Below are 25,411 nucleotides of genomic sequence, written 5' to 3'. Positions count from 1 at the left end.
GACTACCACTGGACTATGGCGACTGCCGAGGATAGCTGACTGTGGACTGTATCGGTATACAAGTCTGCAAAGCCGCATGCTCAGAAGAACTACTCAGCCATCCTGTGCAACCTATTAGTCCGACGTTCCACTGGCACCAAAGCCAATCCTCCAAAGCAAAAAATTATCATACATTATCATAGTGCTGCTGATGTCAGCACTGCCACATGGTGACACATGCCCTAATCTGACGCGTTTATAGTTCCGATGGTGTGAGGTTTGAATTTCCGTGCCGAGGGTACCTACGCGAGCGTGCAATGTTTCTTCAGACTTCAGCTACTTCTTGGAATTCTTACAGTAGACTCCGGTAACATCCAAAGGGATGGAAATCTATTCAGAGAACGAAGATAACGAAGTACAATAGGCCCAGGCCCCAGAATCCCTAACAAAGACAACATACTTCATATATAAAGAAAAAGCTGAAGACAAAAAAGCCACTGCCAAGATAACAAACTACCGATCCAGCTATTCTACCCAGATGGAGCATCTAACATCTCCTCATCGCAACCCACGTCACCCGCCCCAGATGTAGGAGCAAGCACGGGGGTCTTAAGAGGCTGACCGCCCAAAACAGTAGGTCCAGTGGGAGGCGATGCGTTAGGAGTGGTTGTCATCTGCACATCGCCATCGCCGCCGGTCTGACTAGGTGCATTCAATGGTTCTTCTGGAATCGACGCGAGATTGCTGCTTCCGAAAACAGGTGCTCCAATCGGCATTCCGAGAGGTGACCCTATAGACGGCGGTGCTCTCGGTGTTGACCCGGCCCATGGAGTACCTGGCTGAGACCAGGGTTGTCCAATGGCGGTTCCGTAGCTTGACGAGCCTGAGGATGAACCGGCTTCGGATTGTTGTGCGGGTGGAACGACTTTAATGATCGGCATTTCCTGCTCAGAACCTGATCGGGATGGTGGGTACTCGTTTGCTGTGACATATGAGGCTGACGATGATCCACGGCCACTACCACCGCCGGAGCTGGGAGCTGCTGAGGACCGACCCGACGGTGTTGATAAGTGTGGACTCGGCGGCGGCGGTGGTGGCGGCAGCGGCGGCGCTGCTGGTGATGAGGATGATGAGTTTCCCGATCCAGCCGGTGATCCCGCGGCGCTCCATGGTACGGCAACAGTGCCCTGTGAGATCTGACTAGGGGCTCTACTCGATCCCGAGGCGCCATTAGCCACACCATTCACTGGCTGTTGGAAAGGCCCAGGACTCGGTGACGCTGGTACGTTTTCACCGGCTTGTGAAGTTCCATTATTACTAGATATAGAGGGCGAAGGCCAATGTGGAGGTGGTGGTCCAAGAAAGTCACCATCGACTGGCGGCTGCGCTGGCGGCGACGGCGTGCCTTGTGGATGACCGGGTGGTTGCAGGTGATGAGGATCTGGTACTGGTGTATGTCCTCCAGATGAAGAGCCAGTGGCAGAGGAAGATGACCGAGAAGACGAAGAGGCACCATCTTGGCTACCGGGTAGGGGCCCCATAAACATACCATCCGTCATTGGGCCATTATCCTCCGGCCGAGGGTAAATGTATGATGGTATATGTGAATCTGAAGCTGAGCCAGAGCTAGAGCCTGAATGATGAGAGCTTGAACCAAAGCTAGTAGATCCAGAATGATGAGAAGAATGATGAGAACCTGAACGAGAAGATGAGCTGGCACTTGGAGGAGGAGCAGGAGATGACCCAGAAGATGAACCTTCCCACCCTACGGGAATATTTTGGTTGGGCCCAAGAAATAGACCGTCTATAAATCCAGGTGGTGGACCAGGTGGTAGACCAGGCGAATGTCCTCCAGATGAAAATGAAGGAGTAGACAAAGAGAGTGCACTACTTAGGGGACTACTACCGGGGGAACCACCGCCGTTACCAGGAGGGCCACCACCAGGGGGACCAGGTGGGCTAGGAGGACCATCATCATCACCGGGGGGAGGAGTCAACGGCTCGACAGTCGGAGCAGGAATATCGACATTCAAATAAGGACCACCAGCGGGACCGGGATTAAGAAGGTCATGAGGCTGCCAATTAATCAAATAATCCCATTGATTAACAGTTCGATAAATGGGAGGTGGCGGATTAGCATTAACCGCATCGACATTAGGTAAAATAGTCCGAATGCCATTATGAGTCTCCGCGACATAGAGTCGATTGAAATTATCCGGAGCACTACCGACAAAGAAAAGCGAGCGCATCCACACCCCACTCAATCGATCAGTTGAGCGGAGAGTATACCCTTTACCGAGAGCAACCTGCAACGGGACCCAGGGCCGAGTCCATTCTCCGTCCTCACGTGGGATATTGAATTCTAGCATGCAGGTTGGCTCCACGACCCAGTCGTCTGCTGTTCGCATGACCTGGTAGCAGAGGAACGGGGCTGTACGTCCTGATGCTCTGTTCACGAGTTGGTAGAGGTCCATGTAAAATATACGGGGAATTTCGGCGCCGGTGTCGTCGAGGAAATCGTATGCGATATTGTCCACTGGCGTTACTGCCTGGCCTGGGACTCGGACGTTGAATGATAACTATTCATTTTTAGTGGATGGTTAGTCTTTATTGGCCTTTGAACGAAATAGTGTTCGACGGGGTATGCTTCTTACAATGTGCAGGCCGCTCCTCTGGAGTGGCTCGTGAATTCTCTTATAGGGGCGTCGAACATTGTATGGCTTCATCATAGTAGGCCCGGGAGTGCCAAGCTTGAAATGGGACATTCATATTAGTATTGGATGATTATGGGTCGAATGCCCAGTGGAGAGATTGAAATGAAGAAACTTACCCCTTCGACCCAGAATGATTTTCCATTACACAAATCATTGTACTTGTGAACATCGTCCCAGGAGAAATCTCCCCTTGCAAGAGCTTTTCCGTTGGAGAGGTAGGTAACTTCACCATCCCAATAGAGCGTCTTATTTTTATACGCCGTGATAAGTGCTTTGACGTTGACAAGCTGGTTGTGTTCATCGCCACCTTCATTACTCTCGAGGAACCGCTGCATATGCTCGAGATTCTTTATCCGAGTGATAACACTCCAATCCAGACCCGCCGGCATGGAACGGATAGTTGCCTCGGTCTGACGCTTTTCATGTTCGTAAATCTTTAATTTGTGGATCCACCAATCCGGCATAATCCCGTCTTCGATTCTTTCATGACATCTAATGATATTTGCTTCGATATCGCTGAAAGATATTTACGTTAGTAGGTTTCTTTCAAGATTTCTTCAATGTTATATAATCTGCTGGTACTTACTCCGTTTGAAGATCATAGTCTTCAGGGTTCCAGCCCTCCGGTGCCAATTTATAATTCGTAATAGGGGGGACCTGAGGTCGGAAGCGTACATATCTCTTTACGGGCGGAGGCCCCATAGGATCAGACGAGACTCTTCTCAATTCCCGATCAGGCTCCGGACTTTCGGGACTAGGGTACTGCTTCTTCCTCATCTCCTGGGGCTCCTCGGATCTTCTCTTCGATGGAGGCATGGTGCAAAAGGGATTGATTCAGTCACAGATGGAATCAAGTAGAATACTCAAAGAAAAAGAATGTATAGAAAGGTCCGAAATTTAACGGTTGAAGATTTTGTCCAAGGAGTGAACGACAGGATAAAGACCGAGTATTTATCACCAAAGGAGAACATGGCCTGCATCCGAAGCAGAAAATAAAGAGATGTAAAAATAGTATCTAGAGATGCAATACAAATTAGAAGGTTCCAGCGGTCTTCCAGAACGTCATGCCTTTGATCATTGTGGTTCAACCAATGGAATGCGAGCGTGGTCTCCTTGAGCCTCTTCCGTTCTTCAAATCCGTGGTCCCCGAGCCCAGAACCAGATGGATTGTATTTATGCATCTCTTTGATATGCCATATCCTTGAATGGTGATAAAAGGCTCGCTCGTCCTCGTGGCAGCCTCTCCTTTGTAGGTATAGCCATTCAGATTTGGTCGTTTGGCCAACTCCGGTAACGCCAACGCTATGTCAATGAAAAGTCGTTTCATAATACATGTGCTACTATTTGAGAGGAATTGAATCGAGTGCAGCTTTGAGATAAAGCACTATACTTTCCAATCAAAATGCCACTAGAAATCCTAAAGACAGGCACAAAGCGCAACCTCAATCTCGTCTATCAACTACAGGATATACGATTCTAAATCTGGAGATAAGTGTGAAAAGGAGATACTAGTAGTATCCATGGATGCGATGAGATATTCTATTTTTCCCTTCCGCATCACGAATTCCCATCCTCCTCTCTGTACATTTTGTTCATACTTTCTTTCCCTTTCATTTCACCCTTCATTCCATCCAGCTAAACCCCCTCAGCAAGTTTCCCCAACGCCTCCCCCTCAACCATCATCTTCATCCACTCCTCCATCCCCTTAGCACCAACCTGTTCATAAAACTTGATACTAGGCTCATTCCACTTAAGCACACTCCACTCCAACCTCCGACCCTTAATCTCAACAACCTGGCGCGCGAGGTACTTGAGCAACTTAAATCCATACCCGTTCCCCCGAGCTTCAGGCTGCACGTAGAGGTCCTCGAGATAAATTCCCGGCGCGCTGCGCCAGGTGCTGTAGTTGTAGAAGTACAGAGCCATGCCCACGGGTTCCGGGTTAGTGTTGGTGGGTGTGGCGGGGGGAGTGATTAGGGCTGTGTAGACTGAGCCGCGTTTGGGGGGGCTCGCCCGCGAATGAGAGGGTGTCTGTTAGGCTTTCGGTTGTGGCTTCGACTTCGTGGAGAGCTTTTTCGTAGATGGCTAATTCTTGGATGAATTGGAGGATTTTGGGGACGTCTGGGGTAGGGTAGGTTTTGTTAGTATGTCTTTTTTGTTTCTAGACGGTTGGGGTGACAGGTGTGGGGGGGGGGGGTTGGTACCCTCGGCTGTTGCCAGGCGGATTGTTGCTTCGGTCATTATGATAGGAGGAGTGGTTGTCTTGACTTGTGGTGTGTGATATGTGCTGAGGTGAAATTTTGCGGAGGTCTGCGGCGGGAGAAATTTGGCGGTTCTTTTTTTTTGACAGCGAAAGGCGGGGGTGGAGATCAGATGAAGGACCCACGTAGGGAAGGGCTGGGTGAAGATGGGATTGGATGATCGAGATTGAGCTTTGAAACTCAATCTGTGAAGATGATCTCGAAGCGATTCCTTGGACTTGAATAACGGAAAGTAACAAATCAATCGGTAAAGATGTCTTATTCGTCCTTATAAAATACTATATTCTTGCACTTCTCGGCGACCTCCGAGAAAGACTCCACTTTTCGGAGCATCCGAGTCGGCTTTGTCGGGCCGATGTCAAGCAAAGGGCGCGGACATCGGCATGGAACCGGTAGCCGGGAGCCGGTAGGCAGTTTGAATACGGTCTAGTGGAATTTGTATAGTAGAAAGGATGCTAAAGTAGATGGACACTTCGACTCGGAGTCGCTGGAAAAAGTGCAGAATGGGTATGGTATTAACTCTACACAAAGAGTGATAAAGCCACAGTATTATACAGGGAGAATGTGCTGGGTGGTCTGGTCCATTGGATACATGAGGAACACTAATCATTTAGACATGATAGCCGACATCCATTTTTGTTCGTCCGTTCTAAAGGATTCGATTAGTATATCGTTCGAAGTGAAAATGAAAATCACAGGGGATAGTGAAGGGTATGCTAACCGGTCGAAATGGAGCAGCATGCCCAAAACAGGAACAAGCTGCTTCTGATAATTCTTATCCTTCTGCTCCATGAATTGCAGCAGGACATTTTTCAAGTACATATAGTCGATTGCCGCATTCGCATTGGCATTGCCAGCTCCCGTAGGCGTCTCGCTTCGCTGAATCGAAGCACTTCGCTCCTGCTGTCCAGACGGCGACGCAAGTCCACGCCTGGACCCAGAATCCATCGAGGACCGCGACGACTGTCGCCCAGATGGTGATCCGCGCAGACGAACGTCTTCGCCAAGAGTCTTGTGTGAACGGCGCAATTTTTCCAGTCTGTTATTCGTTTCCTCGACCGAGCGGCGGAGCTCAGCTTTCTCTTTCTCCAAATCGCGCACCTGCTTCTCGCTCTCATCGAGCTGTTCGCGTAATCCGGACATCGCTGCACGAACTTCCTCCACCTCTTGCGTCGATTGTTCGGAAAGAAGTTCCAACTCGTCGCGTCGTCGTCGCCAGTCCTTCTGCGACTGTTCCAGCTCCTCTCTATCCTGTTCTGCCGTGCGGAGCGCGCGCTCGGCATCGCGCACCTTGGCCTTGAGATCTTCCATCTCGCGCGCCCGACGACGTCCTTGGGTGCTGGCTTCGTCTTCGGCACGATCGCGCTCTTCAACGGCGGCTTCCATTCGCTCCTTGAAGTCTCGGACCTTGGTCTCGGCTCGGCCTTCAATTTCGCTGAGAAGGCGGCGCATCGTTTCGCCTTCGCGGGTTCGCTCGCTGAGGAGGCGGTGCGCGTCTGCTAGCTCTTCTTCGAGACTGTCGCATTTCTCACGTGCCTCTTTCATTTGCATTGCCATTTCGGTGGTCTGGTCACGCATGCTGTTCATCAAAGACTGCGCACTGGAGTGTTGGGCGGTTTTGAGAGAAATCTCCTCGCGCAGGCCATCGAGTTCTTTCGTCACTTGTCCTAGTTGTTCGTCCAACTCGCGGATTTTAGATCGAGAGCTCTTGAGGCCCTCTTGGGATTTGGTGAGTTCTCCGGTGGTTTTCTCCTTGGCTTTAATGGCCTCTTGCTTCTTGGTTTCGGCCGAGCGCAGGTCTGACTGGGCGACAGTGAGACTTTCTTCAGCCTTCAGACGACTATCGGTCTCCTGCCGGATCTTCTTGTTCAGAGTTTTGACTTCGTTGTCCCGCTCTGTGATCTTAGTCTTCGAGTTGCGCACCTCTGCACGCAGGTCCTCGTGCTTGGCTTCAAGGGCGATCAACTCGGTATTCTTGTTGGAAAGGGTTTCTTTCATGTTCTTCAGCTCCGAAGATTCCGCGCGCAAGTCACGCAATTCGGGCTGGATCTTTTGAATGGTTTCACGCAGATCGGTAAGATCCTTAAAACGGGTTGCCGCCAGTTGTTGAGCTGCCGAAAGATCGGTCTCCAGGGTTGCGGCGCGAACCTTGAGAGTTTCGAATTCTTCCTTGAGACTTGTGTGCATCTTGTGAGAGTCGGCTGTGCTAGACTCATTGCTGGTGCGGAGTTCAATCACCTCCTTCTCCAATTTGCCAATGGTTTCCTCCAATGCGTTTTTCTCAGCAGTGAGCTCCTTGATCTTATCCTTAGACTCGACATGCTCCTGGCCTAGGTTAACCAGATCATCACGAAGGCTCTCGATCTCCTCCTTCAGGTCCTCTTCGCCCTTGAGCTTCGAATTGAGGCGATCGATGGCCGCCTCCTTCTCCTCAAGAAGATGCGTCAGTGACTCAATCTTCTGCTTAAGCTCGTCTAACTCGGCAGAGGGAGCACTCTCCGCTGAGGGTGTCTCTGTCTGAGCTGGCTCCTCCTTAGCAGTGGTATCAGCAGGCTTCGCCGGTTCCTCAGCCGCCTTGCCGCCCTTCTTCTTCTTTTTATTCTTCTTCTTCCCACCACCACCTCCAGCAGCAGCTGCTGCCGGAGCAGGCTGGGTCTCTTCCTCGGCGGGGGTGCTGACAATGGGCTCCGGCGCCTGCACGACTGGAGCAAGACTCTTACGAACCTCCTCAAAGTCAGCCTTGCGACCGGCAGTAACGTTCTCCTTGGCAGTTTTCCAAGCAGCATTGCCCTTGAAACTGTCATCGACGAAAGTGACGACCTTTTGTAGTTGAGCAGAGGTCTCAGACTTCTCGCTGACTTCCTTCTTCAGATCCGAAACGCTTGACTCGGTGTCCTTCAACTGCGATCGGAGGTTATCCACCAGACCTTGAACAACATTGAGCTTCTTCTCACTGGCATCCTTGTCCTTCTTGGCCTGTTCGAGTTGCGAAGCAATTTCAGCATCGGCTTCGGACTTCTTTGAGTCACCAGATTCAGCGACCTGGGCCTGCAGCTTCTCAATCTGATCACTCTTCTCTTTGAGATCGCCCTTGAGCTTCTCAGCTTCAGCAGTAACCTTTCCAATCGTCGTCTCAGCCGATGCCAACTTCTCTTTCAACTCATCGACATCCTTCACCTTCGAGGTCTTCAGGTTCTTAATCTCCGCATCCAAGCTATCCTTGGTATCGCGCAATTCAACCAATTCCCGCGTGGAGGTCTCCAAATTCTGAACCATGCCTTCTGTCGACTCGCGCGTAACAGAAATATCCTTTTTCAACGATTCAACCTCCGTCTTGAGCGTCTCAATCTCCTCTTCTCGCTCCTTGAGCTCGCCCTCGAGACGGGGCACCTCGTTATCGAATGAGAAGAACTCCTCGCTAGTCTCCTTTTCTTCATCGGGGGTGACCTGCTTCTCCTTCTGCTTCTTCTTGTCGTCCTTGGCGCTCTGTGCGGGCTTTGCCTCATTGTCCTTTTTCAGCCCCGCAACCTCGTCCCATGCGTCCTTGGCTGATTTCTGCGCTTCCTCGAGCTTTTTCTTGTAGTCTTCTCGGTCTTCAGTCACGCGCTTGAGTTCGTCCACAACCATGTCGCTCTTGAGTGACATCTGGTTTAGATATTCGGTCAGAGCTTTGGGTTCGCCGATCGAGGTGAGAGGTGTATTTTCGCGGAGGGCGGCTTCGAAGGGTTCGATTGAGAGGACACGCGAGTGGGCGGTTCGGTAGGCTTTGAGGAGTTCTGTAGGGTAGATCGAATAGAAGTGGTTAGATTACACATGCAATGGAATGACAATGACAATTGCAATTGTAATTATAAAGACCGATGGATACAGAAGCCATTCTTGCCACGCAGCGGACGTACCATGGTAACGCGATTCCAACTTGTCGAGTCTCCGCAGCTTGCCCTTAACTTCGGCGGGTAGTTCGGTCGAGCTTTGCTTTTCTGTCTCGGCGGGGGCATCTTTGGCCGACTTTTCAGATTTCTGGGTTGTCGCCTTGCTGTCTTCCTTCGCATCACCATCCTTGGTCTCAGGTCCGGCTTCTCCTTCGGCATCGGCTTCACCTCCAGCTCCCTCAGCGCGGCTGTTATTGCCTTCGCCTTCGCCGTCGGCGGGGGTGATTACTTCGGATGTGGCATCAGGAGTATCTAGACGTGGAGTAGCCGAACGAGTAGATGATTCATCATCGCCGATGGTAAATTCGCCCTCGAATTCTTTGGGGTCAGGACCGCGGACGGGAGTGCCAGAGTGTCGTCTTGGGCGGGATCGTTGGTCGCCGGGGGAGAGGTTATTGGGATTGGCACGACGGGTGGAGGCGGAGCGGGCGAGGTTATCCTGAGCGGTTTTTTGGCGAGCTTGTTCCTCGGCGATGCGAGAGTCGATGGCGTCGCGGAGGCGCTGGGTTTGTTAGCTTATGCCGGTGTGTTTGCGCGGGCTGGGCTGACGGGGGCTGGGATGACAGTGGGATGTAATGAGAGGGTCAAAGGGCCAACAAACCTGAAACATCGCCGCGACAGGTTTCCAGGGCCACCGGGAATCACCTGGACAGCAGTGGTTGTTGAAAGTGGGTGGGTGAGTGAGGTGAGGAAGTTCAAGTTGTAGTTCAAGTTGTACACTCGGAAATGCCGTGGAGGAGCGGAGGCGGAGGCGGAGGCGGACAGGAAAGTCACCTGCCACAAAGAAACATACGAAGTGCCCAGGTGTCCAAGTACGTATATTTTGGTATTTTGGTATATTTCAGTTATTCTCGAGAAAGAAATGAGATTTGAGGAGCGAAAGAGCATTCAAGATGAAGTTGCCCAGGTGTTTACACTGGAGTACTAGAGTAGTACTACTAACGTACCCGTCACGGTATATACTAGTATCAGGAACGGGTGGCGGTACTAGCAGTAGGACCCAGGTACTAATAACTACTAGACACTTCTAGGATCGAAGAACCTTTGAAGAACTCGAAAGCTTGAGAAAAGACTGCCCAGGTTGCTCTACAAGTTTACAAGTTAAATATCTTCCAACAGGGCCTCTTAGACTTAGATGTCTCCATACTATTAATACTGCATCCAGAAAGCACCAATACCCCGTCAGCCAAGACCGCTTTACCGAAGTGTGGAGCATGTGGGATTGAAAGCCATGATATCGACGTCAATTTTAAGTTATTCAATTTAATGCCGTGTGCATTAAGAAAAGCATTTAATTCAAGTAGGTAGGGCGAGTTGATCCACTCGGTAGTGAAATAAGTTACTACTCGATCATCCGACGGACGGTTGACTAATCGAATATAAAATAATTAGTTAACTAGTGGGAGGATCACTCATCGAGGCCGATCAAAAATTAGGGAAGTTTACCAGGTTTGAAAATGTACATGAGTCGGTGGCGATCGATCACTCTCACATTCCGACCGGTTGCAGTGCCTCAAAGATTAAAATTGATAAATAATTTCCCTCCCACTGACACAGAAGTATTCTAATTCTTTTTCAAGTTCTGCTCCATATATATAGGTTCACGTCTAAATAATACGGACCGACTTCCTCAATTATTATTTGATTCTCTATCCCTGCAGAATGACTTCATCAAAACGCTCGATTCTTATCACTGGGTACGTAACCCTGAATGAAAATCACCTTACATCTCTTTTTCATAATTAAGTTTGCTGATAAACATTACTTCGGGTAGATGCTCACTCGGAGGAGTGGGACATGCTCTCGCTCTTGAATTCGCCGCTCACGGTATGCGCGTTTTCGCAACTGCGCGATCCACTGGATCCCTGTCTACTTTAGAGGATAAGGGGATTGAAACCTTTGCACTCGACGTGACGGATTCGGCAAGCATTGCAGCTCTCAGAGACGAAATTATGAAGCGGACCGGCGGAAAATTGGATATGCTGTTCAACAATGCTGGCACAAGTACGTCTAACCTTGCTGATTCCCCATGGTCATTTGACGCCTTGCCACTTGTTTCCAAGGTTATATAGTTTTCACCGTCTGATCGCAATCTTTGCTTGAACAGTGTATGAAGCACCGGCAATCGAAGCCGATCCCACTCGCACACGTGCCATGTTTGATGCCAATGTCTTCGGCCTGTTCGATATGGTTTCAACCTTTACTCCTCTTCTTCTAGCCTCCGCTTCGAACACGCAAACGCCACCTGTCATTATCAATACGTCGTCAGTCCTGTCACGACTCCCGTTTGCCTTTTCGGCAGCGTATAATGCCTCCAAGGCAGCTGTGGCTACCTACAGCGACACTCTCAGGATTGAGCTTGATCCGCTCGGTATTAAAGTGGTTACAGTGTTCATGGGCGAAGTCGCCACCAACCTCATGTCGTCTGACAATATCTCCTTTGGTCCCGAGAGCATATACATCGATGCTGAAGAGAGAACCAAAGAACGAAGCCGAAGCCATTTCAAAAACAGTCAGAAACCAGACGCCTTTGCCAAACAAATTGTCGAGGAAGTACTGGTTAAAACCCCTAGATACGGAAAAGGCGAGCATTTGTGGAAAGGCAGCAATGCTGTGTTGATTTGGTTCTTGAATGCTATCGGATGGAGAAAGGTATTCGACAGCACCGTGAAAAAGATGGTCGGGCTTGACCAAGAGAAAATCCGCAAATCTATATTTGACAAGGGCCAAGCATCCGTGAAGTTAGAATGATAATATGCCCTGGGGGCAAAGGACGGCGTTTTGGTGTTAGATAATAATTACAGACTAAGTGGGTAACTAATATTCAAAACTATATCTTCCCAGATTGACATTCCTATCCAGTACAGCAACATATTTGTTTGCGAAGTATCGTAGCGTAATTTTGGTTGTGGGTATTGATTAGGGAACATCTAATCATCAGTTCTACGGATGAGACACCCTACGGACCACTGACATGGCAAGGTATACCTATGTAATGTTTCAGGGTAGTTACAGTCCAATGACTTCCAATTTGTTACATTGGGTTGTGGAAACAAAGTACGACTGCTGTAACGGGGACTGAAGGGGATGTTACCTGCCCAATGCTGGTTGAAAGAGGAATCATCCGAGGAAATGAGTGTAAATGTACCTAGTGTAAGATGGGAATGCTCGCTGGCAGTCTGTCAAGCAGACGGGTCGATCGCGAAGAGACAAAACCACCACACTCGCAGAGTGCAGGAACGAGATGAGCAAAGCGTGACGCTATAGAGAGATGATTGAACGAGCAATAACAGAACCTTTCATACGCAGTATATCGATACCGCAACCTCAGCAGCCTCAGTAGAACATTTTCATAAAGGGGAACATGCATGTTGTTTTTGATAGTATCGAACGAACGCTACTTAATCTCACGAAACAAAACGGTGGCCTTGTTGCTAAGGCCTCCAGCACATGACTACAGGATACCGATGTTGAGAGCGGGAATCCCCATTACACTAGGTATTCTATCGGTGTACCGGGTAGTGGTTTTAATGTACCAAGGCTTAAAGAGAATTCAAGCATAGAAAATACAACGCAGAACTCCCACTTTCCCGCTCTCGAGAGTAGTTCAGCTTCCCTTTATAACCCGAATCGCAGGGCCGTCCCATTAGATTTTTGCCTTGTCGATTTGCATGGCTATCCTGATTTCAATAAAGGTGTCCGTAGACGTTCTGGAAAGCTTTTGTTGTATGGTACTCTTTCTTTCGGGCAAGAAACCATTGAGCGATCTGGACCTGAGATGGTCACAGCCTTTCGTCGCAGAAATTAACTATTATTGATTAATAAACTTAAATCCACCCAAATCCATTAGTCTAGATAATTAAAGCCCCACTGATAGTACTACTTAATCGCATTTTAACTTTATTCCGTTAGCCAAATTAGAGCCTCGAATGTTTAATAATCACTCCGTCCGAACATACCTTATAATCCAGATAAGAAAATAAAGTTCGTAATCACGCCGAAGGAGGTGATTTGTTGAATAATTGATCGAAATTTGATTATCCAAACAAACAGAAAACCTTGTCTTGGCTTGTTGCACGCGTGTAGTGGGCAAATGAATTCTCTCGGCCAGGATAAATTTAGCATGTAAGGTGTGCTCTATTCCAACATCTTTGGGTTGCTATGTTCACAAATTGATATACATTGACTTATCATCCGCAATTTATTACCTTTCAGAATAATTCACAACGCCCAAACCTTTGCGACTCTCGCCTGCTCCCAATATGGCCTCTGGTGCATCAAGCATGGATGCAGAGTCCGCAATTTCCGACGACAGTCTAAAAACATCGGATGTCAAGAAGGATAGGGCAGATAAATCGATCTATCGTGCTCAAAAGCCATGGCATATGGGTTCCGAATTGCGCGAGATCCAGGAACGAGATGAAGCCGGTGGAGAGAAGCCCAAAATGCTCGGTGTGTCCTGGGACAATGTCACAGTCACAGGTGCTGGTGGTGATGCCACGTTCAATGAGAACGTCGTCTCACAGCTTTTCAATTTCCATCGGAGTGACAAAGGAAGCAAGTCCAAGACCATCATTGACAATTCGTTCGGATGCGTCAAGCCAGGGGAGATGTTGCTTGTTCTAGGGCGACCTGGAGCGGGTTGTACTTCGCTCCTGAACGTACTCTCAAACAACCGCCTCGGCTACGAAGAAGTCACCGGAGACGTCAGATATGGCAACATGTCCGCTGTGGAAGCCAAGCAGTACCGTGGCCAGATCGTCATGAACACCGAGGAAGAGATTTTTTTTTCCAACCCTGAGCGTTGAAGACACGATTGACTTTGCTGCTCGCATGAAGACCCCCTACGAGCTGCCACCAGGAGTCGTGACTCACGAAGAATATGTCCAGTCCTATAAGGATTTTCTTCTGCGTTCGGTCGGGATCTCTCATACCGCACGGACTAAGGTCGGCGATGCCTTTATCCGGGGCGTTTCGGGAGGAGAGAGGAAGCGTGTTTCAATTCTGGAGTGTCTCACTACGCGTGCTAGCGTCTTTTGCTGGGATAACTCGACCAGGGGCCTTGACGCCAGCACAGCTCTTGAATGGATCAAAGCGATCAGGGTGATGACCGATATCCTGGGGTTAAGTACAATTGTCACACTCTATCAGGCAGGAAACGGCATCTACGACCATTTTGATAAGGTTCTGCTTCTCGATGAGGGAAAGCAAATATTCTATGGGCCTCAGAAAGATGCTGTTCCCTTCATGGAAGGTCTAGGTTTTATGCTAGATCCGGGCTCCAACCGAGGAGATTTCTTGACGGGTGTGACAGTTCCCACTGAGCGCGTCATTGCCCCCGGATATGAAGCCAATTTCCCACACACTGCCAACGAGATCCGCGCTGCATATGAAAAGTCCCAAATTAAGCCTAGGATGCTGGAGGAGTCCCAGGTTTACCCTGAAAGCAGAGAAGCGGCTGACAACACAACCGTGTTTAAAGAAATGGTTGCCCGTGAAAAGCACAGGGGCGTGTCCGACAAGTCTCCCGTCACTACTAGTTTCGTCACTCAAGTCATTGCTGCTGTAATCCGGCAATACCAGTTGTTGTGGAGTGACAAGGCGACTCTCCTCATGAAGCAAGGCGCCACAGTGATCCAGGCACTCCTTGGCGGTTCTCTCTTCTACTCAGCGCCTGATAATTCCGTCGGGCTTTTCCTCAAGGGCGGCGCCTTGTTCTTCTCCATTCTGTACAATGCCCTCATTGCCCTATCGGAAGTTACCGACTCGTTCACAGGCCGACCTATCCTCGCCAAGCACCGTGCTTTCGCACTGTATCATCCAGCAGCCATCTGCATCGCCCAGATTGCTGCCGATTTTCCCATCCTCTTGTTCCAGGTCACGCATTTTGGCCTTGTTCTCTATTTCATGGTGGGCCTCAAGGCTACAGCAGGAGCTTTCTTCACCTATTTGGTAACCAACTTTATGACTGCTATGTCTATGACAGCGTTTTTCCGCCTAATTGGTGCCGCATTCCCTACCTTTGACGCTGCAACTAAAGTCTCCGGTCTTTCCATTGTCGCGCTTTTTGTCTATATGGGATATATGATTATCAAGCCTGTTATGCATCCATGGTTTGTATGGATATTTTGGATAAATCCCATGGCCTACGGATTTGAAGCTCTTCTTGGTAATGAATTCCATGACCAGGTCATTCAGTGCTATGGCCCTAACCTTATTCCGACTGGTCCTGGCTACATGGGTGAAGGAGGACAATCATGTGCTGGTGTAGTCGGTGCGATGCCTGGTTCAACGAGCCTGACTGGTGATGAATATCTCGCAGCCATGTCGTTTAACCACAGTCACATATGGCGAAACTTTGGAATTAACTGTGCCTGGTGGGTGCTTTTTGTCGCACTAACCATATTCTTTACCTCCAGGTGGAAGCTACTTGGTGAAGGAGGCCGCAAGCTCTTGATCCCGCGAGAGCTACAGCAAAGATCAAATCATCTCTTGAAACCCAGAGATGAGGAGGCGCAACCCACGGAGAAATCTGTGAGCACGAGATCTGATGATTCGGGAGCAAGCCTCGGAAATGACCTCCTCCGTAACAAAAGCATCTTCACCTGGAAAAACCTAACCTATTCCGTCAAAACACCCGATGGTGACCGCGTCCTTCTGAATAACGTTCAAGGCTTTGTTAAACCTGGTATGCTTGGGGCTTTAATGGGTTCCTCTGGTGCTGGCAAAACAACTTTGCTGGACGTCCTCGCGCAACGCAAAACCTCGGGCACTATTCACGGATCTGTCTTAGTCGATGGGCGTCCGCTTCCCATTTCATTCCAACGCTCAGCTGGTTACGTTGAACAACTTGATATTCACGAGCCATATGCGACTGTGCGTGAGGCTCTCGAGTTCTCAGCGCTCTTGCGCCAATCTCGCGACACATCCACCGAAGCAAAGTTGCGATACGTCGATACTATTGTTGATCTTCTGGAACTGAACGACCTGGAACATACCCTCATTGGTAGACCAGGTGCTGGCCTTTCAGTAGAGCAACGGAAGCGTCTTACCATTGGTGTTGAACTGGTGGCAAAGCCTAGTATCCTAATTTTCCTTGATGAGCCCACGTCAGGGCTTGATGGCCAAGCTGCGTATAATACTGTCCGCTTCCTTCGGAAGCTTGCAGAGGCTGGCCAAGCAATCCTCGTCACAATCCATCAACCATCGGCACTCTTATTTGCGCAATTTGATAAGCTTTTATTGCTGGCAGCTGGCGGCAAAACTGTATACTTTGGGGACATTGGCCAGAATGCAAACACAGTTAAGGAATACTTTGGTCGCCACGGCGCAATTTGCCCACCTGAAGTCAATCCGGCTGAATACATCATTGATGTGGTGTCGGCAAAGGACAGTCTTGATTGGAACCAGGTCTGGATAGACTCCCCGGAACACGACAACCTCTCCAAGGAACTGGATACTATGGTTTCCGAAGCTGCAACTCGACCTACAGCAGAAAACACTGATCCGCATGAATTCGCTACTTCGCTCTGGACGCAAACAAAGATTGTAACACATCGCATGAATGTCTCTCTTTTCCGGAACACCGAATATCTCAATAACAAATTTGCGATGCATATCAGTCTAGCGCTGCTGAATGGGTTTACGTTCTGGAAGATTGGGGACTCACTTACGGATCTGCAACAGAATCTTTTCACTGTGTTCAACTTCATCTTTGTCGCGCCGGGTGTGATCTCGCAACTGCAGCCGCTCTTTATTGACCGCCGAGACATTTTCGAGGCGCGAGAGAAGAAAAGCAAGATGTACCACTGGGCTCCCTTCGTGACAGGCCTTATAGTCTCGGAGTTTCCTTACTTGCTGGTATGCGCGCTGCTGTATTATGTTTGCTGGTACTTTACCAGTGGCCTTCCCACTTCTGCTGAGCACGCTGGCAGCGTCTTTTTCGTTGCAGTAAGTTCGCCCATTTACCTCCCGGTATTCTTTGCGCGCAACAGCTAACACTATCTCAGGTGATGTACGAGTGTCTTTACACCGCCATTGGACAGATGATTGCCGCCTACACACCGAACGCCGTGTTTGCGTCTCTGGTCAACCCGCTAGTGATCACCACTCTTGTCTCTTTCTGTGGCGTGATGATTCCCTATAGTCAAATTGTCGCCTTTTGGCGATACTGGTAAGGCATCACCGCATGACCCTCTATAATGCAGTTGAACGGATTCTGACGCCCGTTCTTTAGGATGTATTACCTCGACCCCTTCAACTACCTCATGAGTTCCCTGCTCGTATTCACTGCTTGGGATAAGCCCGTGCACTGCAAGCCCGAGGAGCTAGCTGTGTTTGATCCGGCTCCTAACCAAACTTGTGGTGAATATCTCAACGCTTACCAACGTGGCATGGGAATGGGTACGAATCTTTTGAACCCAGATGATACTCTCGGATGCCGCGTTTGCCAGTATACTACTGGTGGGGATTACCTCCGTACGCTAAACCTGAAACAAGAATACTACGGATGGAGAAATGCGGGTATTGTCGTTGTGTTTGTTGTCGGCATCTATGGGCTCGTGTTCCTCATGATGAAGCTTCGGACCAAGGCCACGAAAAAGGCCGAGGATTAAACGAGGGACAAATTTCTCTTTCTTTTCGGCTCTCCAGATTGCACTTATTTCGCTTTCGCTCAGGTCCGAATGCCCCCCCCCCGGGGGGGGGTTGTTGTTGATAGTCGTTTGGCAGTGCAGTTTTTAAGTGGCTACGAGTAGTATAGAATGGGTTAAAATATAGAGATACAGTGCTAGTGCTGTAGATATAGCTAATGTTCAGCCATTCAAGTTCCTTTTTTTCATAGCACAAAACTTAAAAGAAAAAATGAAAGAAAAAAACATTGGGCTTGTATAAATTAACCTCATAGAGTTGCTATGTTGCGAATTGAACCGATGAAAGAAATTACTGTTCGCATTTTAGAGGCTTGAGCAGAAAACACCATGGAATTGTCATCCAATACGGTCAGTCATCATAAACAAAGCTGACCCAGGCTCATGAATTCTGACGTATCAATCACATCTCCGTCAATAAAATAGGTAAAATGGACCCAATAACGAACTACTGATACCGAAGTCAACTACCCTCGAGATCCGGCAGAAAAGAATCGGAGACAACTTGGATGGGATCATTAGACATTGCGAGGCGCAATGAATTCTCAACGTTCTCCCTTTTAAACACAGGCCCAGATCCGAAACAGATACATCGAATGGCGAGTACTTTATTGTTCATCCCAATATCAGTAAATTTCCAAGTATCTTGTTTAACAAGCAACTCACATTTGACAAAAGTAGCTACGTCGAGTGTCGAGTTAAGGCTCGAACTAGATGACGGCACGGCAATATCTTTGATGTAAAAGCCCCTCCTAAAAAGCATGTCCTGCACACCATTGGCATCCATTAATCCATCCAGCTGCATCATAGCCGCAGAGTTCGACCCCGTATAGAACGCTGTGAGTTCTTCAGAAGTATAGTTACTTCCTCTTAACTGGAGTGGGGCCAAAACGGTAGCCATTTGATTGACTAAGCCGTCGTTGTGGTCTTGAAGTCCCTGACAAAAAATCGAAATGAAGGCGTTTCGCTCCGTTGAAGAAAGAAAAGTTCCAAAGATTTCTTGAACCTTCATGTTTTTTGGAGCGTTTACAAGAAGTTGGTATCCGCTTTGACAGCACACTCTAATTAGGAAGTGTGAAAATGTTCTAGATTCATCGTTACCTATGCTTGTGGGCAAGGGGTTTGGCATAGGGTTGGATAAACAGTGTATTGCAGGGTAAGAGTGAGAGATGGAGGTCGCCATAGCCGTGTTGGATGAAAAGGTTAATTGAAATGGCGATAACGATTGTTGTTCATTTAGTAATTGTGGTTGGGACTGTTCCATAGGGCTCTGGTGTTGCGTGGTGGTGTTTCCAACATTCTCCAGAGCGTTCACGCAGTTGTCACTTTGCATCGAATTTCTTGCGATAGCGTTCTTGGTGAGAGCAGGATTAGGGTGAGCACGTTGTTCGAGCTCGTCACATTCCGTCTTGGCAAGTGCCAGGCATTGCTGAACTAGTTCTCGGAGGCTCAGCGTGACACGAGAGTCACGTTTCGCGATGTTCGTTTCCAAGAGGAGACTGCTGAAAGCTAGAAATGAGTGGCTGATCTGCTCAACGCCATCTTCCAGCTGGTACACACGACTACGCAGTGTATCGATGCTTTTATCTTTCCGCTTGCGATACGTCTGCTGCGCAGAACGCAACTGCTCGCGGCGTCGCTAAATGGAATAAGTACTGCGTAAATTTGGTTATGGAGTCCTACTGACATCTTGGGGTTCCTCTATATTCGCAGTTTTCCGAGGACGTCCTCTTTGCCGACTCGTCGCGTTCGCCATTCTTCCGAGGATTTAGAATGAAGATAGAAACTTGAATGACAACAACTTAACCAGAAATTCATAGCAGCCGCTGAAGGCATAGTCCATTGAGGGAGTGGCAGTGATGGACTTATTAATCATCCCGGATAAGCGCAAATGTTTAATAATCACTAAATTTGAACCCATAATACCAGAGATCCCGAGACCTGAACACATCTTTTGGGCGTATCTCAAGTAGCATACGATCAATTAGAGCCGGAAAGAGCCTTTTCATCAGCAGTTGCACATATTCACAGCCAGTGGGGCAAAATACAGCCCAGGCTGTCAGTTTGAAATCGAGGTGCTAATGGTGAAAATATACCCGAGTGGGGATGGACGGTGTGTCGGGGGCTCATGGCAATGCATAAAAATACTAGTATTCCTCTGAAAGGTCAACTGAGCCTGTGGAATACTAGTATTTCAATTAGAGAGCTCTGGCTACTCTTCAAATGACTGAACTGGGTGAGCGATAATAACTACTCATATATAACAGGCCCTACCAACCCATCAGAATATCATAGTTTCGCAGCCTGTTCGCTCCGCAGGCTTCAGATTCTCTTCTTGTCACTGAGATATTATATAATTGAAGCGTCATGATCACCACCTGAGAAAGACTTCGAGATAATTGCTACAATACGATAGCTGCAAGCAGCATCCAAAACCGAGGAAGATAATAAATGTCTGTTGACATCAATATATACAAGGTTGTGATGCTAAAAAATGGAACAATCTCGTCTTTGATCAACCGCGGGTTCATTAGCTGAATTCGCTACCAAAGAAATTTTAATGCTGTCGAAACAAAAGAGCTAGTAAAATGGAGACACTGTGATAAGTTGATTCATCAACTGACATCGATTAATCCATACAAGCCCGGCTCTGGAAACGGAATATTGGCCTCCATAGATTTTCATATGAGTTTCAATGAAGCGATTATCTATCATGCACCCATGCTATTGCCTAAAGCAGCTCCAGTGTGCCGAAGCTGGACGGCAACTAATTCAATCGCATCAAAGACAACGGATGTCACTAATATATTATCTCGACAAGCTTTCAATAGTATGATGAGACGGCGAAGTAATCAATGATATAGCGTCTCCGTACAGCGACGACGAGTGAGTTATACGTCGTAAGAAAGAATAATGCACTAAAGACAATTAAGGTAAGTAATCGATGTTTCAAGCAAATATCTCAAGTCGATAAGTGAATTGACATCGATCATGCTACTAACTTCCAGCACATACCATTCGATTGCTGCCAATGTGATAATACACCGAGTTGATATTATGTGGTTTGAAATATATTTGGCTGGGGAAGAGAGAGTGTGGGCTTGCAAAAGAAGCACTGTCAGCCAGAGAAACGTTGAAAGGGCCTCGACTGTTGGAATCGCAAATTGACGCTCAAACTGAAGAAAGTGAACTGGGGCCAGAGCAAGGTAAGGAGCTGCAAGGCTGGAGGTCCAAATTGCAACACCAAAAATATACAACGATGAATTGGTGAACGATAAGGTGCATAGTACTGTTAAAAGTAAGAATTATCTCATTCCAGTAGTAAATTTAGGAGGTTCACAAACTATATGATAAGGTCCCAAAAACGGCGATTGCCAAAGATGCCTGGACAATGCGTGTCAAACGATACCAGGGGATATTGAATGCCATCGTACAATGAGAGCTCAACATAGAAAGTTGCATCTCCTGCTATGCGTGGGAAAAACCCTTCTCCAGTGGGATTGACAGATCAATCAAGTTGATGGGTTTTCTTATTTGTTTTCAGCTCTCCACCTTCGAACGGTTGCTGATGCCAAAACCTCGTTTGAGGGGTGATTATTTATCATGCCGAATGATGTCAATCATACGAATGCGGTATCAAGACTTAGTGGTTCCACCATGTTACACCAATGGCTTCTCAACGTCCGCTTCAAACAGGATTGCTCTTTTAAACTAATAGGCACTCAAGAATTTGTGTTAATCCCTGGACTTATTGAGCCCATTGCTGGATTGACGCCCACACATTTCCTTCACTATCATCAAATAATACAGGTCCATCCTAAATCACCCCGGCAAAACTTTCAGTTATAACCCGCAGGTGAAAACATCCAAACCTCAAACGCAGTCCCCGTAGACTGATGCGCAACTAATTTAGAAAATGTGACATAGAATCACGCCTGAATGAAGAGCAGTGTAGTTTGATAGAAGTATTAGGTGACCAGTCCCGTGTTCAAAATTATTTACAGGCTAATTAAACCTCTGCAAGGGTTGTTTGGTTGTTTCTCAAATTCGCGGACACAAATATCGACAGTATTGTACTTATAATAGCCGATAGACGTTGACCATGAATAACAGGCCTTTAATCGAGATGATTGAAATCTGTGCCCAAGAAGGAGATTTTATTAAAACCATTTGTAGTGTTGAAACATATCTACCAAGGGTATTCCTCCGTATGGCACAATTCATGTCGGTAACATCTTCATAAAACCAACCCTTCGTATGCCTCTCCGAATTCGGAGCTTGATGCGTTCAGCCAAGTGATCTGAACCTCTATAGATAAACTTAGTAAGGGCTTAATGCATACCAGATTATTAATCTAATTTCTTCTCGAGATAATCCTGCTTTGTTTCTTTTGGATGCGATTGTAATCACTTTACCCCTGAAATTTCGCTTGGTCGGGATTGATTAATAAACAGGATCATTCCCTCAAGTCTGAGCAGCTGGGGGCCTGGGGGAAATTCAGGAGTGAGATAGCAACGAGTCTTTTTGGTATACCTCCCTTGCCAAAAATGTTTGAAAGAGTTTATCTACCGGTCATTACAATCACGCTACTTGATACAAAAGGCGACAAAACAAAGCTCCACACCTAGCGATAAATTTACAGACTAGTTGATATCCGAGTCAGAGATTCAATATCCACCCTAATAAAGGGACTCGACGCATTATTTACTACAGCAGTTTCTGTAGTCGATTCTACGGATATGCACTGTATATTGGCTCTTCATTGCTAATACAAGGGAAGGACGCAAAACTGCTCTACGGAGGAAACAGATGTTTGGGTCTATGAGAAACCTTTAAGATGCGTAGAAGGTAGTACGGGGGTGGAGGCCCTCGGGGAAGTGAGCTCGTGAGGTTCACTGGCCCTTTTTTTTTTGAAAGAATGCTTTCGGCATTGCAGAGTGAGACTTCTCATTTCCTTTGTGCAGTGGGAATCTCTAAGAGGCGGACATTTATTTAGACAAAATGTACGTTACGATAACCACACCCTATCATTAAGGCGTTAAACATTTTCTATGCAAATCTTGGAAAAGTGGGATACGTTCTTTTTGACACTGTGATAATCAATGCCAATGGCAATCGGAGAGATTTATTGTCCTTTCTAGGTAAAATATAGTAAATCTCTAGTTTCGAAGTGTACCATAGTTTCCTTTGACAAATTAACATGTCCAAGTTTGTCAGCGCTACTAGATCCAAGCCGAAGCGACATTGTAGACATTGAGATCAACCCTTTTAGTAGCTCCCCCAGTTGACACCAGCCGGGCGTGAAGCGCGTCACTGTTTGGAAATATTTGAGCCGTCAGGGTAGTCTCACCTTGGCCGCCGAAGACTTCCACACTAGACCGATCAACAAAGATGGTCAACTTGACCATGTCATTATTACCAGGCGCGAGGGGCCCGCGGTAGACGCTCGCGAAAGTTGTGTCAAACGACACATCTCCAGACTGGGTGCGATCAATGAAGACCTCTTTATTAACAAAGTCGTACCCAACAAGCGTCTGCTCGGTGAAATCTGCGGAGGCTCGAACGGCGATGGCGAACTTTGAAGCCGTCGAAGCAGCAGAGAAGCTCAAGTCAAGTTTGATTGTCTCTCCTGTAGTTCCCACGTTAACGGAGCCTTGCGGGATACTTTTATATGTGTGCGAGTAGGCGGGATGCTTTTTCACAATGGAAGACCAGGCTTCCTGAGGCTGCTGAATGAGAAGGGCTTTAGAACCAATGGTCTTGAGGGACAGGTGTCGAGGGATAGACATCGCGCTGCGCCAGGGAGTGGTGGGGATGTTCGTTCCGTACTGCCAATTGTTCATCCATCCAATTTGGACGAAGTCGTGAGCAGCGAGGCCATTGTAACCAGCCGACGCATAGAAGTCCGGCCCCAGTCCATCCAGTTGGCAGTTGCATTTCCGGGATACACGCTATCGTCATCAGGTGTGAAGGTGGCCCCGTCGAATTCGCCCACGAAGTACTGGGTTCCAGAACCAACTGTGCCCGGGGACCACCAGGGTTTATTCCGCTCGTGATGACCCACTTCATGGATTTCCCTTTATCAAGGGGAAGCTGGAATAGGCCAGGGCACTCCCAAACGCCGCCTTGGGCGTTGTAAGGACCGAATTCACTCGCCAGCTTCCAGTCCTTGAGATTTTCAGAAGTGTAGATTGCGAGCTTGTGCAATGCGGCCAGAGAAGTCACGACGACCCATTTTCGCGATTCCTCATGCCAGAACACGAAGGGGTCACGGAAGTTTTGGTACTGATCTTGGTATGGGGTGGGAGGTTGGTAGATGACTGGGTTTGCGGCATCGTACGTCGTCCAGGAGATACCTTGGTCAAGACTGTATGCGATGGACTGGGCCTGTTGATTCTCCTGAATGTACTTTCCACTCGGTAGGGTCTGCGCAACAGGGTACTGTAGGGAGAAAGTGAATCAGTAATCTTGCCACTCCCACTTTAGATAATGATTTGCTGGTATGATGTACTGACGTAGGACGTGTACATGGCAACCAAAGGGGTCTTGCCATCTTTTCCAAAGCCACTGGTGTTATCCACATCGACGACCGCACTTCCACTGAAGTACATCTCGGTGACGTTGCCACCATATCCCCGAGCTAGGAGGGCAATGGGCTGCTCCTCCCAGTGGGTGAGGTCCTTGCTGGTGGCATGGCCCCAGGACATGTTGCCCCACTGAATACCGCCAGGGTTGTACTGAAAGAACAAATGGTAGGTCTCATCATGATACAAGAGACCATTGGGGTCATTCATCCAATGTTCCTTGGGCGAGAAATGATATTGGCCACGGTAGGGCTGGTCATAGTTGAAAGCATTTGCAATGGCCGCCAAAAGAGGGGCCACAAGGGCGACGGTGAGATGAACCATCGTGCGACGGCTGAGGATTCACTATGGATTGGATATAGTAAGCACTGAAGATTTCAGGACGACACGGGCATTTTTATATGAGCCCATCGCTCCAGGCCCTCAGGCACCACACATTCTCCAGATTCCAAGTTCCCCATGGGGGACACAACTGGGGACAATTGATGTTCTGTTTCTCATGCGTTAAAGGTCGTCAACATCTTGGTACATCGAGCAAACGTTCAGTTACGCGACGCACGGAGGCCGTCGCTCTGGGCCTTCTTCGGAGAAACTCAAACCTAAATACCCAGAAAATGTCAAATGGTGGGGATGACATTTCAGTTTTCCAAAGAATTAATCTCGGGGTCCTGGGGATTAGGAGTTTCTTCGGACCGTAAGTCTCAAAAAGGGGCTAGTTCTGGAAAAGATACTTTGTGGATTCCTAAGACTTCTCTGCATGACTATGTATATCTCGATGCATGATAACATTGTATCTTGTCATCAAAATCACTAGATTATTAATCAGTGCTATGTAACCGACCGTTCCTATCGTACTGCTAGATATTCGCTTAGGACGGGCATATCTCGGGACAGCCTCGGATGATCTTTCTAGGCGTCAAAAACCCCGCGTTTGTTAACGTTGAGGCTAGTGTGAGTTTAAGGGGGTTCACATCCAGGATATACCCGAGTCACACCTAATACGCGATGACTAGAGATGACTAGTAATAGGGAAATGAGATCGGAGGAAAACATGTTGGCAGATGGATGTGGAAGAATGGAAGCTCCTACTACTACTAATTGGTGAATAAGGGTGCGGGTCGCGGCAAACCGGATACCCGAGGCCGCTTGGCTTAACAACACGCGGAGTTTTTCACCGGCAACCCGATGTGCTCAATGTCGTGATTTACATTGCACCGCTCGGTCTGGAATCATCATGTGGCCGTTCTCTCATCTTCCCGCTGATTCAGTTCCCATCGCACCCCGGACGATTAG

At 48.2% G+C, this 25,411-nt stretch overlaps 7 protein-coding genes across 7 annotated transcripts; 2 read left to right on the top strand and 5 right to left on the bottom strand.

Annotated features, from left to right (window-relative positions):
• Positions 1–509: 509 nt before the first annotated feature.
• On the bottom strand, positions 510–3,509 carry N7509_012959 (uncharacterized protein; the record flags this gene model as incomplete). Its single annotated transcript, XM_056637596.1, has 5 exons — positions 510–1,420; positions 1,886–2,558; positions 2,634–2,729; positions 2,810–3,209; positions 3,280–3,509. The coding sequence occupies 5 exons, from the start codon at positions 3,507–3,509 to the stop codon at positions 510–512; spliced, it is 2,310 nt and encodes a 769-aa protein (XP_056481103.1).
• An 819-nt stretch (positions 3,510–4,328) lies between these two features.
• Positions 4,329–4,934, bottom strand: N7509_012958 (GNAT family N-acetyltransferase; the record flags this gene model as incomplete). Its single annotated transcript, XM_056637595.1, has 3 exons — positions 4,329–4,724; positions 4,753–4,814; positions 4,898–4,934. The coding sequence occupies 3 exons, from the start codon at positions 4,932–4,934 to the stop codon at positions 4,329–4,331; spliced, it is 495 nt and encodes a 164-aa protein (XP_056481102.1).
• Positions 4,935–5,560: 626 nt separating this feature from the next.
• Positions 5,561–9,496, bottom strand: N7509_012957 (putative vesicle-mediated transport protein (Imh1); the record flags this gene model as incomplete). Its single annotated transcript, XM_056637594.1, has 3 exons — positions 5,561–8,730; positions 8,854–9,388; positions 9,488–9,496. 3 exons carry the CDS (start codon positions 9,494–9,496, stop codon positions 5,561–5,563), a joined length of 3,714 nt encoding a protein of 1,237 aa, XP_056481101.1.
• A 1,052-nt stretch (positions 9,497–10,548) lies between these two features.
• N7509_012956 (Glucose/ribitol dehydrogenase) lies at positions 10,549–11,637 on the top strand (the record flags this gene model as incomplete). The annotated part of the gene is made up of 3 exons (XM_056637593.1): positions 10,549–10,583; positions 10,661–10,890; positions 10,994–11,637. 3 exons carry the CDS (start codon positions 10,549–10,551, stop codon positions 11,635–11,637), a joined length of 909 nt encoding a protein of 302 aa, XP_056481100.1.
• Positions 11,638–13,148: 1,511 nt separating this feature from the next.
• On the top strand, positions 13,149–17,501 carry N7509_012955 (uncharacterized protein; the record flags this gene model as incomplete). Its single annotated transcript, XM_056637592.1, has 4 exons — positions 13,149–13,635; positions 13,697–16,836; positions 16,896–17,059; positions 17,123–17,501. 4 exons carry the CDS (start codon positions 13,149–13,151, stop codon positions 17,499–17,501), a joined length of 4,170 nt encoding a protein of 1,389 aa, XP_056481099.1.
• A 496-nt stretch (positions 17,502–17,997) lies between these two features.
• Positions 17,998–19,377, bottom strand: N7509_012954 (bZIP transcription factor; the record flags this gene model as incomplete). Its single annotated transcript, XM_056637591.1, has 2 exons — positions 17,998–19,173; positions 19,342–19,377. The coding sequence occupies 2 exons, from the start codon at positions 19,375–19,377 to the stop codon at positions 17,998–18,000; spliced, it is 1,212 nt and encodes a 403-aa protein (XP_056481098.1).
• A 3,379-nt stretch (positions 19,378–22,756) lies between these two features.
• On the bottom strand, positions 22,757–24,442 carry N7509_012953 (glycoside hydrolase family 32 protein; the record flags this gene model as incomplete). The annotated part of the gene is made up of 3 exons (XM_056637590.1): positions 22,757–23,485; positions 23,550–23,975; positions 24,050–24,442. The coding sequence occupies 3 exons, from the start codon at positions 24,440–24,442 to the stop codon at positions 22,757–22,759; spliced, it is 1,548 nt and encodes a 515-aa protein (XP_056481097.1).
• Between the last annotated feature and the right edge of the window lie 969 nt (positions 24,443–25,411).

This window comes from Penicillium cosmopolitanum, assembly GCF_028827165.1.
Source record: "Penicillium cosmopolitanum strain IBT 29677 chromosome Unknown utg000012l:1.0-3308103.0:1.0-3310761.0, whole genome shotgun sequence".
Classification (NCBI taxonomy): domain Eukaryota; kingdom Fungi; phylum Ascomycota; class Eurotiomycetes; order Eurotiales; family Aspergillaceae; genus Penicillium; species Penicillium cosmopolitanum.
This window is presented reverse-complemented; position numbering and strand designations above follow the sequence as displayed.